This window comes from Ictalurus punctatus, chromosome 18 (assembly GCF_001660625.3).
Source record: "Ictalurus punctatus breed USDA103 chromosome 18, Coco_2.0, whole genome shotgun sequence".
NCBI classification, from domain to species: Eukaryota; Metazoa; Chordata; class Actinopteri; order Siluriformes; family Ictaluridae; genus Ictalurus; species Ictalurus punctatus.
In genome coordinates, this window is record NC_030433.2 from 1,455,001 (window position 1) to 1,471,796 (window position 16,796).

The window sequence follows — 16,796 nt, forward strand, 5'->3', positions numbered from 1 at the left end:
TCCCTCTCTCTCTCTCTCTCCCCCTCTCTCCCTCTCTCTCTCTCTCTCCCCCTCTCTCTCTCTCTCTCTCTCTCTCTCTCTAACAAAGGAATGAATGAACAGTGAAATGTGGACAGGTCCTTGTGCTGATGCAGCGTAGTAAACTTCAGTACAATAGGATGAAAATAGACACGCAGATTGAATATCCGGTCAGATGTGTTCACAGGAAAACAGGAAACGCGAAGATATATTCGGATACTTTTCTCCTATAAATAAAGGTTTTTTTTTCCTCAGTAGTGGCTGGTTCCATGGCCCCGCATTTCCCACTGAATGGAGCATGCGTGTGTTTGGGAACCCGAACAAAAGCCCTTCTCTGTGGAGAGTGCTGAAGGACAGCAGCCATGCTCGTGTTAGTGCGCAGTCCTTGCGCCCCCTGCTGGTGGCGCGTGTCACGATCCTGTCAGTGTTCCACAGTCAAAAACATTATCAGCACTGCAGGAACGCTTTGCTGTGGAACATTCAGGCTTGAAAATTGTATTTTAGTAGAACGTTCGTATTTACATTTCCCGTGAAAGCCCCATTACCCTGATTAATTCCAGTTGCATGGCGTAAAGCATTGTTGTGTGTGTGTGTGTGTGTGTGTGTTTGACAAGCAAATTTTCCAAATAAGCTGGCCAAAGTAAATGCGAATGTTCTGGAAGGAAACGGCGAAACAATGTGACCACGGATAAACGTAGCATCAGAATTCACTGCTTCAGCATCCCGGTTCCTCCGTGGTGAAACGAGCTTCCACCCCAAACGGCCCCGTGTAAGATAAGGCCTCACGTCGCTTTCCCTTGCGCCGACCTTGCGTTCATTTCCTTTCGTATTATTTCTTGTTGGTTTCTTTCTTTAGCGCACGTGGTCTAGTATGCGAGGTCATTTAATCGACGAGTTACCGGAAACTAAAGAAGCGATCCGTACTAAGTCCCGGCGCTCTCCGTAAAACACCCCTGACGCATCCGATCGCTGGATGAGCAAATCTCAATCTCGCTAGAGTTGTTTATAGCCTAGGGGTTTCATTTACAGCGTGTGTGTGTGTGTGTGTGTGCTGCGTAATTTGTTTCGCCACAACCGCAAGAGACTCAACTAGATTAGAGAGAACGAAAGTTCCTCGTTCGGTTTCACACGCCGAGGCAGGAAGCGGGAGGTGTGAACACGCACACGCCCAGACTCAGACACAAACACACACATTGAGGGCAATCAGTAGCAGATGGCAGACCAGCCCCCTGCGAAAGCTGTAGCCTGGAGTCACAAATGTGGTCATAGGTCACCACTGCATCTGTTCAGATACACACACACACACACACACACACACACACACACACACATGTTGCCAGGGCAAAGCTTCAGACGCCTGCTGCTGCAGTGCCACAGAGACAAAGCGTGTTTATCCAAATCAATGCTGAGAGTAAACACACACGTTTTCAGGAAGGTGTACTTACGCTTATCGGTTTAAGGACTGACGGAAATATTTATTAATTAACGAATAATTAATTCGTTAACGAGGATCACTTGAGAGAGAGAGAGAGAGAGAGAGAGAGAGAGAGAGAGAATGTGGAAATTACAGGAGATTCTCTTTTTTTTTTTTTTTTAAATTCGACTTCGAGAAATAATCTGAGAGCGAGAGTGATGGAACTTAAAGCAGTTAAGAAAGATGCAGATACATACAGCGGTGGGGAAAAAAAAACAAAAAAAAGATGGAGTGGTGGGAGAGAGTTGGATGGAGGGGTGACAGGAGGAGTGTGCTCTCTCGGGGGATCAGCCCCGGTGACCTCACGCCACTTGCCATAGCAACAGGGTTCAGGGGAGAGGCAGAAAGCAGGGGGAGGGGCCCGCATCACAACTGCACTCGTCAATGCGCACACCTGCTGCACGCGCACGCACACACACACACACACACACACACAGAGTCTTGAGAACATTCTTGCTAGACATGAAATATGTGCACTGTTAATGATTTAACCAGTAAAGATGTAGCTATTACGTCTTTTATATTATCGGCTAATTGCTACGAAAAGCTACAAATAAAGCACCACATGCGAACCGAACTTCCACAGGTTGTTCCGTATTCACCAGTTTCTTGGGAACTCCCATATTTTATTCCCGTCTGTTATATGGGGGGGTAAATCTTTAACGGATGCTGTATGTTTGTGTTTCATTCTGTTTATCTGTCAGCTGCCCCGTGGACTACGCGGGAGCCCAGTGTCAGTTCCCGAACCCGTGCAGTCCATCGCCATGCCGGAACGGGGGCGTGTGTCGTCCGCGCACGCAGGGCAACGACGTGGAGTTTGCGTGTGACTGTACGCTGGGTTTCAGCGGGCCGCTGTGCCTGACACCCGTCAATCACGCCTGCATGAGCTCACCGTGCCGCAACGGAGGATCCTGCTCGCTGCTTACGCTCAGCACCTACAGCTGCCGCTGCCCACCGGGCTGGACAGGTACGTCGAATCGGTCGCGTTCCTGAGTTTAGACGTAGTATTCGGACGCGTCACGTTATAATGCTTGTGATTCGTGCACTGAGGGTACCGTGAAAACCTGCGCGTGTTTCGTACAGGTAAGACGTGCCAGCAGGCGGACCCGTGCGCGTCAAACCCCTGCGCCAACGGTGGCCGGTGCTCAGCGTTCGACTCTCACTTCATCTGCACGTGCCCGCCCAGCTTTCACGGGCCCACGTGCCGCCAGGACGTAAACGAGTGCGCCACGACTCCCTCGCCCTGCCAGAACAGCGGAGCGTGTATAAACGAGGTGGGCTCGTACCGCTGCCACTGCCCACCCGAGTACGCTGGCACACACTGTGAGCGCCCCTTCCAGCCCTGCCAGCCTTCTCCCTGTGCTAACGGGGGCACGTGCACGCAGACCAGTGACACCGGCTACGCCTGCACCTGCCTGCCAGGTAAAGGAAGCGTGTATGAGTGATCTGGTGCAGATGGGTAATTAAACGCGTGTGTCAGGATGTGTGTGTACACAACTGCGGTTTGTGTGTGTGGGTGGTTACATTGTAACATCGCTCTGATGTGCAACGCGGCGCTTTCGTTCTCGGAGTTCACGATTAACTCGGCTCATCTTGAGTGCCGTAGTTAAAAGTACTTTCCAGCACCCACACACACACACACACACACACACACACACACACACACACTAGGTCATGGGGGGGGGATTTTCACACGCTCACACACAGGTTCCCACGGCCAATCTCTCACTTGGATTATTCATTCACTCACTGTTTGTTTTTGGGGGGGTTTTTTTCTTCTTCTTCTTCTTCTTGTCTTCAGGCTTCACCGGGCAGGACTGCGAGCATAACATCGATGACTGTGTTCAGCACGCGTGTGAGAACGGAGGCAGGTGTATGGACGGCGTGAACACGTACAACTGCCACTGTGACAAACACTGGACAGGTACAACGCACGACACGACTACTTCAACTCTTTCGCCCGCATTGTAGGGTTGTTTATGGTGCTTTACGGAACCATTCCAGTTTAGAGTGATAGAGGAAACCTTTTGTTCTAATAGTATACACAACACAGCCGACAACAAAGCAGCTCGGGCTACTGTAGAGTCCGCCACTACAACTTAGCTGATGGTGGTAGTTCCCTAGTGCCAGATGTTGCGGTACGGGAAAAAAACAGTGGTCGAGATAAATCCATTTTTGTACGAACGCTTGAGGCATTACTCTGACGCGTGACCTCGACACAGGTCAGTACTGCACGGAAGACGTAGACGAGTGCGAGCTCTCTCCGAACGCCTGCCAGAACGGCGGCACGTGTCACAACACGGTGGGCGGCTTCCACTGCGTGTGCGTGAACGGCTGGACGGGCGACGACTGCAGCGAGAACATCGACGACTGCGCCAGCGCAGCCTGCTACCACGGCGCCACGTGCCACGACCGCGTCGCATCGTTCTACTGCGAGTGCCCTCACGGGCGCACCGGTGAGTGTACGGGGGGGGTTTGATTATGCACCGAGAATGGAGCTGTAAAATCCAAGGTCCTGTTAACCCTTTCATCCTGTCGTTCACTGAACCGATTATTTGCAGGTCTGCTGTGTCATCTGGATGACGCGTGCATCAGTAACCCGTGTCAGAAAGGCTCCAACTGTGACACCAATCCCGTCAACGGCATGGCCATCTGCACCTGCCCTCCAGGCTATACCGGCTCTGCCTGCAACCAGGACATCGACGAGTGCTCCCTCGGTAATAAGCGCCCGTGAGATTTGTGTGTGAGGTTGAGCTCGGAACGCGGAGAGAGAAGCCGCCCGGTGATATTTACGACCGGCGTGTTTTTGTTGTTCATTTCAGGGGCCAATCCATGCGAGCATGGCGGCCGGTGTCTGAACACCAAGGGCTCATTCCAGTGCAAGTGCCTCCAGGGCTATGAGGGGCCACGCTGTGAAATGGACGTGAACGAGTGCAAGTCTAATCCGTGCCAGAACGACGCCACCTGTCTTGATCAGATCGGTGGTTTTCACTGCATTTGTATGCCAGGTGAGGACTGTACGAGTGCTTGGTGTGTGTGTGTGTGAGGTTTCTGTTTCATAAGATATCTGTCGACCATTTTGTCTTTTCTTACCGTGTTTTTTTTTTTTGGAAAACTCTACGTATGTAGGGTACGAGGGCGTGTTTTGCCAGATCAATACAGACGACTGCGCCTCCCAGCCTTGTCTCAACAACGGCAAATGCATCGACAAGATCAACTCCTTCCACTGCGAGTGCCCTAAAGGTAACTGCTTCTGAGCTGGTTACCTCCGTCTAAATAAACAGCAGTCGTGTGATCGTTCTTCAGGCCGATCAGGTTTTGCACATTCGCGCGGACAGCTTGCTTTTTTGCGCGTCGGGTTTTTACTCGAGATCATCGGTAGAGGAAAGAGGAGAAGGAACGTGGAGGCTGGATAGGATAGGAGGAGAAAAATATATGTCGGAGCTTAGGAAGAAATTTTTTTTAAAAATAGCGAGGGGAGAGTCGTAACGCGTTTTATTTCTCAGGATTCTCTGGGAGCCTGTGCCGAGTGGACGTGGACGAGTGTGCAAGTACGCCGTGCCAGAACGGAGCCAAGTGCACTGACGGGCCAAACAAATACGCCTGCGAGTGCAAAGAAGGTGGGTGTGCGCGCCAGCACGCGCGTTGCATTCACACAGGAGACGCACTTGAATCGAACGTCTCAACCGTCTTCGTTCTTTCTCTTCTTTCTGCAGGTTTCACCGGCTCTATGTGCGAGATCGATATAAACGAGTGCGCCTCAAACCCGTGCCACTACGGCGTGTGTAAGGACGGCGTGGCTTCGTTCGCGTGCGCGTGCCGCCCCGGGTACGCAGGCCGCCTGTGCGAGATCAACATCAACGAGTGTTTGAGTCAACCGTGCCGTAATGGGGGTACCTGCCTGGACCGGGAGAACTCGTACACCTGCAGCTGTCCTAAAGGAACCACGGGTATCTCCTACACGCGCACACACACACACACACACACACACACACAGAGAAATGATTCAGGATAGCCCCTAAATCATGTTGCATGTGCAGGTCGGAACTGTGAGATCAATGTGGATGACTGCAAAAGAAACCCATGTGACTTCGGCAAATGCATCGACAAGATCAACGGATACGAGTGCCTGTGTGAGCCTGGATACACAGGTAAGAATCTGTGTGTGTGTGTGTGTGTGTGTGCGCGCATGTGAGCGTGTAACAGGTGGCGAGCGAGGTGCCCAGCTTTGGTGTCGGATAACGTTTGAGGACAGAGACGCCCTTTTCTAACTGGGACACAAACACACACCTGTGTGCTCTGCACCGATGTCCTCTTAAGCTCTCACCTGTCCCTGGATGCTGTATCTCAGACAGCACCCCCCCTCCTCCCCCTCCTCCTCACACACACATTTGGAAAAGTTTTTGAAAGAAGAACAGCATAATGTGTGTGGGGGAGAGATAGAAAAGGTGGGGGGGGGGGGGGGGGGGGATAAAGGGCCATTGTTGTAGCAGAAGCAGGCGGTTAGGTGACACTGTCTGCCCGTAGAGGTGGTGTGTGTGTGTGTGGGGGGGGGGGGGGGGGGGGGGGGTGTAATTAAGGGGTGGTAATTGTTACTCCGTCATGTGTGAAATATGGCTGCCCCCTTTGTGTTTATAAACGTCCCTCTATGGGACACCACCTCCCCCCTTCAAAGAGTGTGTGAGAGAAAGCAGGGAGAAAGGAAGGGAGGGGGAGGTCCTGTCTTTGTCATACACAAGGCCTGTCATTCACATGGTCCGTCCTTCCCCAGCTGTTCAACATCCTCGGAGTATGCACACACACACACACACACACACACACACACACGCGCGCGCGCGCACGCACGCAGGCTTTTATACTGAAACTTAATAAATAAAAGTAGGTCTTCTTTAAAGATGATATTTAGAAAAAAAAAATGTCTCACACGGTTGCCATGGCCGTATGATCTATTTATTTATTTATTTATTTATTTGAAATCAGCCTGGCTTCACAGAGGGGAAGAGCTGCCTGGCTGTGCCCCAGTTCATTGATAAGGCCATTCACACGGCAGGTATCATTTCAACAGAGCGTTTGGGAGGAAGACGACAGCTCGTCAGTTGCCCGTGTTTATCTCTGCGACTGAATTCCTCTGCCTGCCTTTGCCCGTCTTTCAGGAGCGACGTGTAACGCCGACATCGACGACTGCGTGCCGAACCCGTGCCGCAACGGCGGCACCTGTGTGGACGGCGTGAACTCGTTCACTTGCCTCTGCCCGGACGGCTTCCACGACTCCGTATGCCTCTCACAGCGCGACGAGTGCGCCAGCAACCCCTGCATCCACGGCAACTGTCAGCACCAGGCCAACGCGTACGTCTCTCTGTCTCACACACACGCCAAAAAAACACACGCAAACACTTCCAAAAAAAAAAACAAAAACAAAGGCGGTTTGCATGATATTTAGGAATTCGTTAAAAGTTGGAGCACATCCCGTTTGGAAACGTACTTTACGACACACACAGCGCGCCTTAATCAGTTACTCGTCGTCCTTTTAAAAAAAAAATTAAAAATCCCTACAGGTACGTGTGCGTGTGTGAGCCGGGCTGGACGGGCCGGAACTGCGATCTGAACGTGAACGAGTGTTTGTCCAGCCCGTGTGTGAACGGCGGAACGTGCCGAGACATGACCAATGGCTACATCTGCAGCTGCAAAGCAGGATTCACAGGTGAGTGTGTATCTGTCAATGTTTGGACACCTGTGTATGTGTGTGTGTGTGTGTGTGTGTGTGTTTCTATATGTAGATGTATCTTTTTTGTCATCTCTAACATCTGTTGCAGGTCCGAATTGCCAGACGAACATCAATGAGTGTGCATCCAACCCCTGCCTGAACCAGGGCACCTGTATTGACGATGTAGCTGGATATAAGTGCAACTGCCTGCTGCCCTATACAGGTACAAAACATGTGCGATCGCCTTCGTTCACACACACACACAAATGCCCCGGCTTCCTTCAGTCTGCTTCACACGCCATTGTTTGGTGTTCTGCAGTGTTTGTGTTTGCCTGGACATCCTTTTTTCGCCTTTTATCAGAGTGGGAACTTTTGGTACATTTCCTGCAATTCTACTTCCTATTTCCTGTTAAGGGGAAATTCAGAATCGCAGGAAATTGCCGACCGCTGTATTGTGCGCCTGGAAAGTGTCGAGGAAATAATAGCGCCGCTTAACAATGCGTACGTGTGTGAGAGAGAGAGAGAGCGAGAGAGAGAGTAAGTGCATGTGAATTTGTGTGCTTCTTAAAGCGCTAAGTATATTACAGATGTTTTCGTTGTGTGTTTATGGGGTCTAGGCGAGCTGTGCGAGAGCGTGTTGGCTCCCTGCTCGACACGCCCATGTAAGAACAGAGGTGTGTGCCGCGAGTCTGAGGACTACCAGAGCTTCTCCTGTGCTTGCCCAATTGGCTGGCAAGGTAAGCATGCATGCATGCATGTGTGTGTATGTGTGTGTGTGTGTGTCAGGTCTTAAGGATTTCATCATGATCTTTATCGTGCTTAAAATGGTTATCCTGCTCTGTAGGTCAGACGTGTGAAGTGGACATCAACGAGTGTGTGAAGTCCCCATGCCGCAATGGCGGCGCGTGCGTGAACTCAATGGGCGGCTTCCAGTGCCGATGTAACCCGGGATTCACGGGAGACCTGTGTGAGACCGACGTCGACGACTGCACTCCCAGTAAGACACGCAAATACGGCGAGCACACATACACTACGGTACACCCCGAGTACCCGCACGCGTCGTTCGAATCTCGTGTAATCTCCCCGTCTCGCTCTGTGTCAGACCCCTGCGGCAACGGCGGCGTGTGCGTGGACCGCGTGAACGGCTTCACGTGCGTGTGCGTGGCCGGGTTCCGCGGCGAGCGTTGCACCGAGGACATCGACGAGTGCGTGAGCGCCCCCTGCCGCAACGGGGGGAACTGCACAGACTGCGTGAACAGCTACACCTGCAGCTGCCCGGCCGGATTCAGCGGCATCAACTGTGAGATCAACACACCCGACTGCACCGAGAGGTGACACGCGCACACACAGACACACACCCGTCAACACACACACCGAATATATGTACTATATACTACGTGTGTAAATATGAATGCGCAAGTCATTCGTTTCTCTTCGCTTGTGCTAAAACATTGTCGATTAAGTAAAACACATTTTAGTCACAGCAATTTAACCCCGTGTGTGTGTGTGTGTGTGTGTGTGTGTGTGTGCAGCTCCTGCTTCAACGGCGGTACTTGTGTGGATGGGATTAACTCATTCTCATGCGTCTGTCTGCCCGGCTTCACGGGCAGCTACTGCCAACACGACGTAAACGAGTGTGACTCGGGCCCATGCCTGAACGGCGGTACGTGCCAAGACGGCTACGGCACCTACAAGTGCACCTGCCCACATGGCTACACGGGCACCAGCTGCCAGGTTATACACACATACACCACACACGCGCTCCAGCTTGTTTCTTATTTCTGTTTCTGGATACATAAACCTATGTTTATTTAACACGTCTGTGCGGTTGTGGTTTCTCCAGAGCCTGGTGCGCTGGTGTGATTCCGCCCCTTGTAAAAACGGAGGCTCGTGTTGGCAGCAGGGCTCTTCTTTCACGTGTCAGTGTGCCAGCGGCTGGACCGGAATCTACTGCGACGTGCCCAGCGTCAGCTGCGAGGTCGCCGCTCAGCAGCAAGGTGACATAAAGAGACAGATACGCGCGTCTGTATGAGACCGTCGGTGTCCTCTCTCGCACTCTCCCCACATTCTCTCTCGTTGTGTCTGATGCCGTCCATCGTTTCTCTCCAGGTGTATCCGTGGCAGCTCTGTGCCGTAACGGAGGCCAGTGTGTAGATGCAGGCAGCACGCACCTGTGCCGGTGCCAGGCAGGCTACATGGGCAGCTACTGCCAGGAGCAGGTGGACGAGTGTGTGCCAAACCCATGTCACAACGGCGCAACCTGTACCGATTACCTGGGCGGATACACCTGCGAGGTATGAACTCGCACACACGTACTCCAGTTTGTTCTGAGGACAGAATCGTTCATCAGATACAGAACGAGTCACACGAGGAGTGACTCAGAGGCAGACTCCTGCTTGATAAACAGGACGTGTTTGGTAAACAAGATGAACTGTTGGAAACATACATTCTACCAGGACCACCATGTTGGATTTGATATTCTGTACATGCCAGATATTACTGTTAAACTGCGTTAGTGTTCCCGGTGTTGAGTCTGAGAACACGACGTGGCAGAAAGCACTCGTTGCTGTTTCCTGACTGGTGCTGGAATCACATTCACATATCTGTTTTCCTTCTCTTACTCTGTCTCTGGAAGTGTGTGGCGGGATTCCACGGGGTCAACTGCAGCAAGGAGATCAACGAGTGTGCGTCTCAGCCTTGTCAGAACGGAGGCACCTGCATCGACCTCGTCAATACCTACAAGTGCTCCTGCCCTCGAGGAACGCAAGGCGAGCATACGAACGAACACTCTCCTTAGTTCCTTTCGCACTCGTAGATGAAACCATTCGATCGAAATATCCTAATCGTCTCTGTCACTCCGTAGGCGTTCACTGCGAAATCGACGTGGACGACTGTTCCCCGGACGTGGACTCCGAGACCGGTGAGCCACGCTGTTTTAACGGCGGGCGCTGCGTGGACCGTGTGGGCGGCTACGGGTGTGTCTGCCCGCCGGGCTACGTGGGCGAGCGCTGCGAGGGCGACGTGAACGAGTGCTTGTCCGACCCCTGCGACCCGAACGGGTCCTACAACTGCGTCCAGCTGGTGAACAGCTACCGCTGTGAATGCCGCACAGGATACACGGGTATGCGCGCACAGACGTCACACACTCCCAGAGGCCTGCTTAACGGCGTACGTCTATTATCGCGTATCGAAATCTAATGTGTCGCAATAGGAAGTTCGTTATGAAACGGCGATGACGGGATTGAAGCGTGTGTGTCAGTAATCCCACAGGTTATTATAATATATAGAGAATTGACTGTGGGATCACCTTTAATTACTTGTGTGTGTGTGTGTGTGTGTGTGTGTGTGTGTGTGTGTGTGTGTGTGTGTGTAGGCCAGCGCTGTGACACAGTGTTTGACGGTTGTAAGGATAAGCCCTGCAAAAATGGTGGAACCTGTGCGGTCGCCAGCAACACTAAACACGGATACATCTGCAAATGCCCGCCTGTGAGTACACACCACGTATACGTCTGACACGTTTACGTAAAGTCAAACGGAACCATTTGTACGTAGAGAGTATTTACACACACAGCACACCATTTCTCCTCTGCTGTAGGGTTTTTCAGGCTCGTCCTGCGAGTATGACTCAAGCTCATGTGGCCCGCTGCGCTGCCGCCACGGTGCCTCCTGTGTCCCGGGTCCGCGCTGCCTTTGCCTGCCGGGTTACACCGGACGCGAGTGCCAGACACGCCTCGATACTCCATGTGCTTCCAACCCGTGCTACAACGGTGGCACGTGCCAGACGTCTGCAGAAGCCCCGTTCTTCCACTGCCTGTGCCCGTCACACTTCAACGGCCTCTTCTGCCACATCCTAGACTATTCGTTCAACGGGGGCCGGGGCCTGGACATCACCCCTCCGCCGGCCGAGTCAGAAGAGGCGGAGCCACGTTGCGAGGTGCCGCAGTGTGAGCAGCGAGGCGGCGACGGCGTGTGCGACGCAGCCTGCAACAGTCACGCGTGCGGCTGGGACGGCGGGGACTGTTCGCTCAATTTCGACGACCCCTGGCACGAGTGCAGCGCCGCCCTGCAGTGTTGGAGGTACTTCAACGATGGCAAGTGCGACATGCAGTGTCACAGCGCTGGCTGTCTCTACGACGGCTTTGACTGCCACCAGCTGGAGGGCCAGTGCAAGTAAGTCTCGCACGCAAGACCCAACTCTGGGTAGTTTCAAACGCTTATTCTTATTATTACTGCAAGCTGTAGATTCTCTTCACTGATCACTGATCACCACGTCCATATAAACTCCACGTGATCACGCATGTCAGATTATCACCCGATTTCCGCAGTTCTAAGCAGTTGTGTGGACGGCATCAAATAAACAAGAACAGGTTTAAGAAATGTAGAAAGACAGAATATTAAAAAAATACGTATATCAAAAAAACCTAGTTTAAAGAGAATTCCACTGATTCTGTTTCTCTCGCTGTCTCTAGTCCCTTGTATGATCAGTACTGTAAGGACCACTACTCGGACGGCCACTGCGATCAGGGCTGCAACAGTGCCGAGTGTGGCTGGGACGGGCTGGACTGTGCCGAGGATGTACCGCAGCGTCTGGCATCTGGCATCCTGGTGCTTGTGGTGCACCTGCCACCCGGCGAGCTGCTCCACAACGCTTCCTCCTTCCTGCGCCAGCTTAGCGCCCTGTTGCGCACCAACGTCGCCCTCAAGCGCCACGCCACCACGGGCGAGCCCCTGGTCTACCCGTACTACGGCACCGAACACGAGCTGAGCAAACACACACGTACCGCTCACGAGTGGAACACAAACCCCGGCCACCTGCTGCAGCGTACCGCCAGGAGCCTGTCGGCGTTGCTCAAGCCCCGCCCTCGACGAGAGCTGGACACCATGGAGATTAAAGGGTGAGAGATAGCGTCACTGACGAAAAGAGCGAGTGTCGACAGAAGCGTTCCTCGTGAATAGACGGATGGGTATTGCTAATGCATTAGATGGTATTTTAGACAGCTCTACACGCATGACACACCAGTACAGCAACTAATGATACAGAGCAACGTTAAAACATGTAATAAGTATTTTAACTCTACCCCGTGTGTGTGTGTGTGTGTGTGTGTGTGTGTGTGTGCACGCATTACAGCTCCATTGTATATCTGGAGATCGATAACCGGCAATGTTACCAGCAGTCGGAAGAGTGTTTTCAGAGTGCAACAGATGTGGCTGCGTTCCTGGGGGCGCTGGCCTCCAGCGGCAATCTCAACGTTCCGTACATCATAGAAGCTGTTACGAGTGAGCGCTCGCACCAGGATACGTTTAAAGAACAATACTGACTCGTACGAAAACGAGTATTTATACAGGCCTTTCTCTCTCTCGTTCAATTTCTTTCTCAAAGGCGAGAACGAGGCCCCTGGCCGTGGAGAGATGTACCCCATGTTCCTGGCTCTCCTGGTCCTGGCTGTGTTGGTCCTGGCTGCCGTCGGAGTTGTGCTGTCACGCAAGCGGAAGCGAGAGCACGGCCAGCTGTGGTTCCCCGAGGGCTTTAAAGTGACCGAAACCAAAAAGAAACGCAGAGAACCCGTCGGAGAGGACTCCGTTGGACTTAAGTGAGTGTGTGCGTGTGTGCGTGTGTGCGAGACGTAAAAGAACCTGTACGTGTGTGTGAGTTCCGGATCGTCTGTGCCGTTTGATCTATACGTCCCCGACAGGGCTTTATGCGTATTATTGATCGTTGAACGCTGCTAAAGGGGTTTCGGCAGGAGGCGTCCGGCAGCTGAGGGCATTCTTTCTCTGATGAATTATTCATTTGCGCTTTTCGAAGGCCTCTGAAGAACTCTGATAGCAGTCTCATGGACGAGCAGCTGAGCGAGTGGGCAGAGGAAGACCACTGCAAGCGTTTCAGGGTAAGAGCGTGTGTCTGTGTGTACACTCATAGGGAAAAAAACAACAAAAAACAATCTCGCACCCTAGAAAGGTGTTTGTTTTGGTTTTTTTTTGGCTCGTCTCTTAAGCGGAACACTTAAAGGTTCTTTGAAGAACCCTATCACAGACGGTTCCATCCAGACTCTTAAGCATTTAAACATCCAAAGAAACCCCGTGGCTCCTCGTTCGCTAAGAATTTCGGTTTGGTAACGCGTGGTCGGGATGAGTTGGACGGGATCAGATCGTTCATCGGTCAGATCTCACCTGCTCTGTTTAGGTCACGCTGGTTACCTCTGTTTTCACGTGCACTTAGTGAGTCTGAGAAGGGTCTCTAACGCACTTAGTTTCACTAGTCCCTGTGAAATCTCCCGCAAATTACAGATCACTGCCATTGCTCTTTCAGTTATTACTGCGTATATCTTCTTCTCATTATTATTATTATTATTATTATTATTATTATTAATAGGGGCACGGATTATCAGTCCGTCCCGGTTGTAAATAATGTCACGTGTGTGCGTATGGTTCGAGGAGGTATTTATACGTGATACCATGTGCATGCATCGCTAATGATAATGAAATGTTTTTTTGTCTACATGCAGTTTGATGAGCACACCACGACGGATATCGGTATCCAGCCGGATCCGCGTCAGTGGACTCAGCAGCATCTCGACGCGGCCGACTTGCGCTTGACCTCGATAGCTCCTACGCCGCCGCGGGCAGACACGGACACCGACTGCGTAGACGTGAACGTGCTTGGCCCGGGTGAGCGACCCCTATCTCACGTCACGATCCCGTCGCTGCGTCCGTGCTCGGAAATATAAACAAATCGTTTCCTTGCCTCAATTCCGTGCGCGACACCCTAGGATGAGTATTATCCGGCTGAATGACGAGTTCACCCTGTAGTGATAGTGTTCGTCACGAATGTATTTATCCTGTGTGGACGTCTTAGGAGTCGACCAAATGGAAACTTCTTCTGAGTTCAGAACGAATAAAAAACCAAGCAGGAAGTGGTGAGTAAGGACACGTTTTGAACACGGTATCTTTCTCTCAGATGGCCTGACACCTCTGATGATCGCCTCGTGCAGCGGTGAGGTCGGCGAGGAGGAGGAGGGGGAGGAAGGCGTCATCGCCAACTTCCTGTGGCACGGCGCCGATCCACACCAGCGTACAGAGCGCGCGGGTGAGACGGCGCTGCACCTGGCCGCCCGTTATGCCCGATCCGACGCCGCCAAGCGCCTTCTAGAGTCCGGGGCAGATGCCAACGCACAGGACCACGCGGGACGCACGCCGCTACACGCCGCCGTGGCCTCCGATGCACAAGGAGTCTTTCAGGTACACGCACACTGATGTACATAAACATGCACCTAGCTGTAAGGTCAGTAGATAAGCAAGTCGGAAATTAGGGACTTCACTAACCGAAGGGCTGAACCTTGCTTACAGATCCTAATCCGGAATCGGGCTACAGATCTGGACGCGCGCATGAACGATGGCACGACGCCACTCATCCTGGCCACACGCCTAGCAGTGGAGGGCATGGTTGAGGAGCTCATCAACTGCCACGCCGATGCCAATGCCATTGATGACTCTGGTACACATTCATATATATATATATATATATATATATATATATATATATATATATACACGCACACACACACACACAAAATCACACACGAGCAGCAATCTCACATCTCAGGAAGCAACGCTCATTAAACAGCAAACATATGAAATTGTCAGAAATCCAAACTGCAACCTGAAGCACCGACTTGTGTGGATAAATATCCACACAATCTGAATTGTTCTTCATTAGAGCCAGCATTAAATTGACTCCGCTGTTTCTGTCCCTCTCCGTATAGGAAAGTCTGCTCTCCATTGGGCCGCTGCTGTCAACAACGTCGAGGCCGCCGTAGTGCTTCTGAAGAACGGAGCCAACAAAGATCTACAGGACAACAAGGTGTGTACATGTGCGCAGTGCTGGGTGTCAGAGCTGCATAAATCAGTGTAAATGATGTGTAATATTATTTTGAATGAAAGACTCGAAGATGGAAAGGGGATACGCGCTTATAACACGCAACGGATCTCCAATAATAAAATGACTGGGGGAAAAAAAGTGCTGGAAAAGTGATTCTGTTCCTAAAGTGTAGAAATAATGATGACTATTGTTCATAATCATATATATATATATATATATATACCTAGTGCTTATTCTCATGATTTATTGTGCATTTATCCAGATTTCTACATTCGTAAAAATGTTTAACATTGAGATCTTGTATACCTTTCCAGGAGGAAACGCCCCTCTTCTTGGCAGCGCGCGAGGGCAGCTATGAGACGGCAAAGCGCCTCCTCGACCACCTGGCCAACCGCGACATTACGGATCACCTGGATCAGCTGCCACGTGACATCGCCAATGAGCGTATGCACCATGACATTGTGCGTCTGCTGGAAGAATATAACCTGGTTCAGACCCCTCCCACTCTTACTCATTCACCCCCTATCTGCTCGCCCGAGGCCTTCCTGGGCATCAGGACTAGCCCGGGAGGCGCCAATAACGCGAATAACGCAAAGAAACCCCGCAAACCCGGAGGGAAGGAGGGAGGAAAGGAGATGAAGATGAAAAAGAAAAAGAACGGAGACACGAACATCCTTTCTCCGATGGAATCGGATGTCTCCTCGCCCCCGACCATGACGTCGCCCTTCCAACAGTCCCCACCTATCACCCATCACCTGCAAGGGTTGGCTGACTCCCAAATGGGCGGGGCTCACCTGGGCATGGCAAAGCCATTTGACTCCGCTCCTCCACGCTTGTCTCATCTCGGAGTGGCTAATAACGGAGGTGGAGCTCCAACGGGGCCATGCGATTGGCTGGCAAGGGCACAGCAGCAGCAACAAGGGGCATTCTCGGCTATAATGCCGACAATGCACCACGGCGCTAACTTGCCGCAGGTGATGGGCTATCCCACAATGCAAAGCAGCCACCTGGGCGCACCAGCTCACCTACTGTCCAACCACTTGCATCAAAACCATCTGCAGCACCAAAACTCAAATTCTGCCAATCATGGCCTCTCTCACCACTTCCTGGGTGACATCACTTCGGTAGCAGAACTTCAGTCCAACTCGATCCAAACCTTGCTCCCGCAGGAGACGCAGCGCCTTCCCAGCACGCAGTTTCTGACTCCTCCTTCTCAGCACAGTTACTCCACCCCCATGGACAACACGCCGAATCACCAGCCACAGGTCCCTGATCATCCCTTCCTGACTCCATCCCCTGGCTCTCCTGACCAATGGTCTAGCTGCTCTCCACATTCCAACTTATCTGATTGGTCAGAGGGAATCTCGAGCCCACCCACCAGCATTCATATGAGTCACATCCCCGAAGCATTCAAGTAATAAAGACAGCACAGGGCGACAGTGATGAATGACTCTACTGCCAAAACCTTTTTTTAAAACTACTTTATATTAATTATACTTTATTCCCCTGAACTGCTCATTTTGTATTTATTTATGTGCTTTTGGACAACGAATATATATATATATATATATAAATATATATATATATATAAGATCTTTTTTTTTTTTTTTTTTAATTTATGCATTTTATTTGTATTTGATCGACAAGCTGCTCAGAACAAAAAAAACTGAACTACTGTCTGCTGAGTAAAATATAAAATGTCAAGTTTGTGTTAAATGCTT

The 16,796-nt window shown here is 51.6% G+C and overlaps 1 protein-coding gene across 1 annotated transcript in view; it reads left to right on the forward strand.

Annotated features, from left to right (window-relative positions):
* notch1a (notch receptor 1a) overlaps positions 1-16,796 on the forward strand; it is a 21,354-nt gene extending 4,558 nt beyond the window's left edge. Inside the window, exons 3-34 of the mRNA XM_017493376.3 lie at positions 2,197-2,459; positions 2,576-2,914; positions 3,294-3,416; positions 3,715-3,948; positions 4,054-4,209; positions 4,315-4,500; positions 4,622-4,735; positions 4,999-5,112; positions 5,209-5,442; positions 5,533-5,643; positions 6,646-6,838; positions 7,048-7,193; positions 7,306-7,419; positions 7,814-7,933; positions 8,041-8,193; positions 8,299-8,527; positions 8,729-8,930; positions 9,040-9,193; positions 9,306-9,490; positions 9,832-9,964; positions 10,060-10,317; positions 10,570-10,682; positions 10,792-11,366; positions 11,666-12,091; positions 12,325-12,473; positions 12,577-12,787; positions 13,003-13,084; positions 13,703-13,865; positions 14,155-14,435; positions 14,544-14,691; positions 14,960-15,057; positions 15,390-16,796. Of these exons, the coding sequence (XP_017348865.1) occupies positions 2,197-2,459; positions 2,576-2,914; positions 3,294-3,416; positions 3,715-3,948; positions 4,054-4,209; positions 4,315-4,500; positions 4,622-4,735; positions 4,999-5,112; positions 5,209-5,442; positions 5,533-5,643; positions 6,646-6,838; positions 7,048-7,193; positions 7,306-7,419; positions 7,814-7,933; positions 8,041-8,193; positions 8,299-8,527; positions 8,729-8,930; positions 9,040-9,193; positions 9,306-9,490; positions 9,832-9,964; positions 10,060-10,317; positions 10,570-10,682; positions 10,792-11,366; positions 11,666-12,091; positions 12,325-12,473; positions 12,577-12,787; positions 13,003-13,084; positions 13,703-13,865; positions 14,155-14,435; positions 14,544-14,691; positions 14,960-15,057; positions 15,390-16,493 (7,111 nt within the window). The 3' untranslated portion in view covers positions 16,494-16,796. The remainder of the gene's footprint in view (positions 1-2,196; positions 2,460-2,575; positions 2,915-3,293; positions 3,417-3,714; positions 3,949-4,053; positions 4,210-4,314; positions 4,501-4,621; positions 4,736-4,998; positions 5,113-5,208; positions 5,443-5,532; positions 5,644-6,645; positions 6,839-7,047; positions 7,194-7,305; positions 7,420-7,813; positions 7,934-8,040; positions 8,194-8,298; positions 8,528-8,728; positions 8,931-9,039; positions 9,194-9,305; positions 9,491-9,831; positions 9,965-10,059; positions 10,318-10,569; positions 10,683-10,791; positions 11,367-11,665; positions 12,092-12,324; positions 12,474-12,576; positions 12,788-13,002; positions 13,085-13,702; positions 13,866-14,154; positions 14,436-14,543; positions 14,692-14,959; positions 15,058-15,389) is intronic.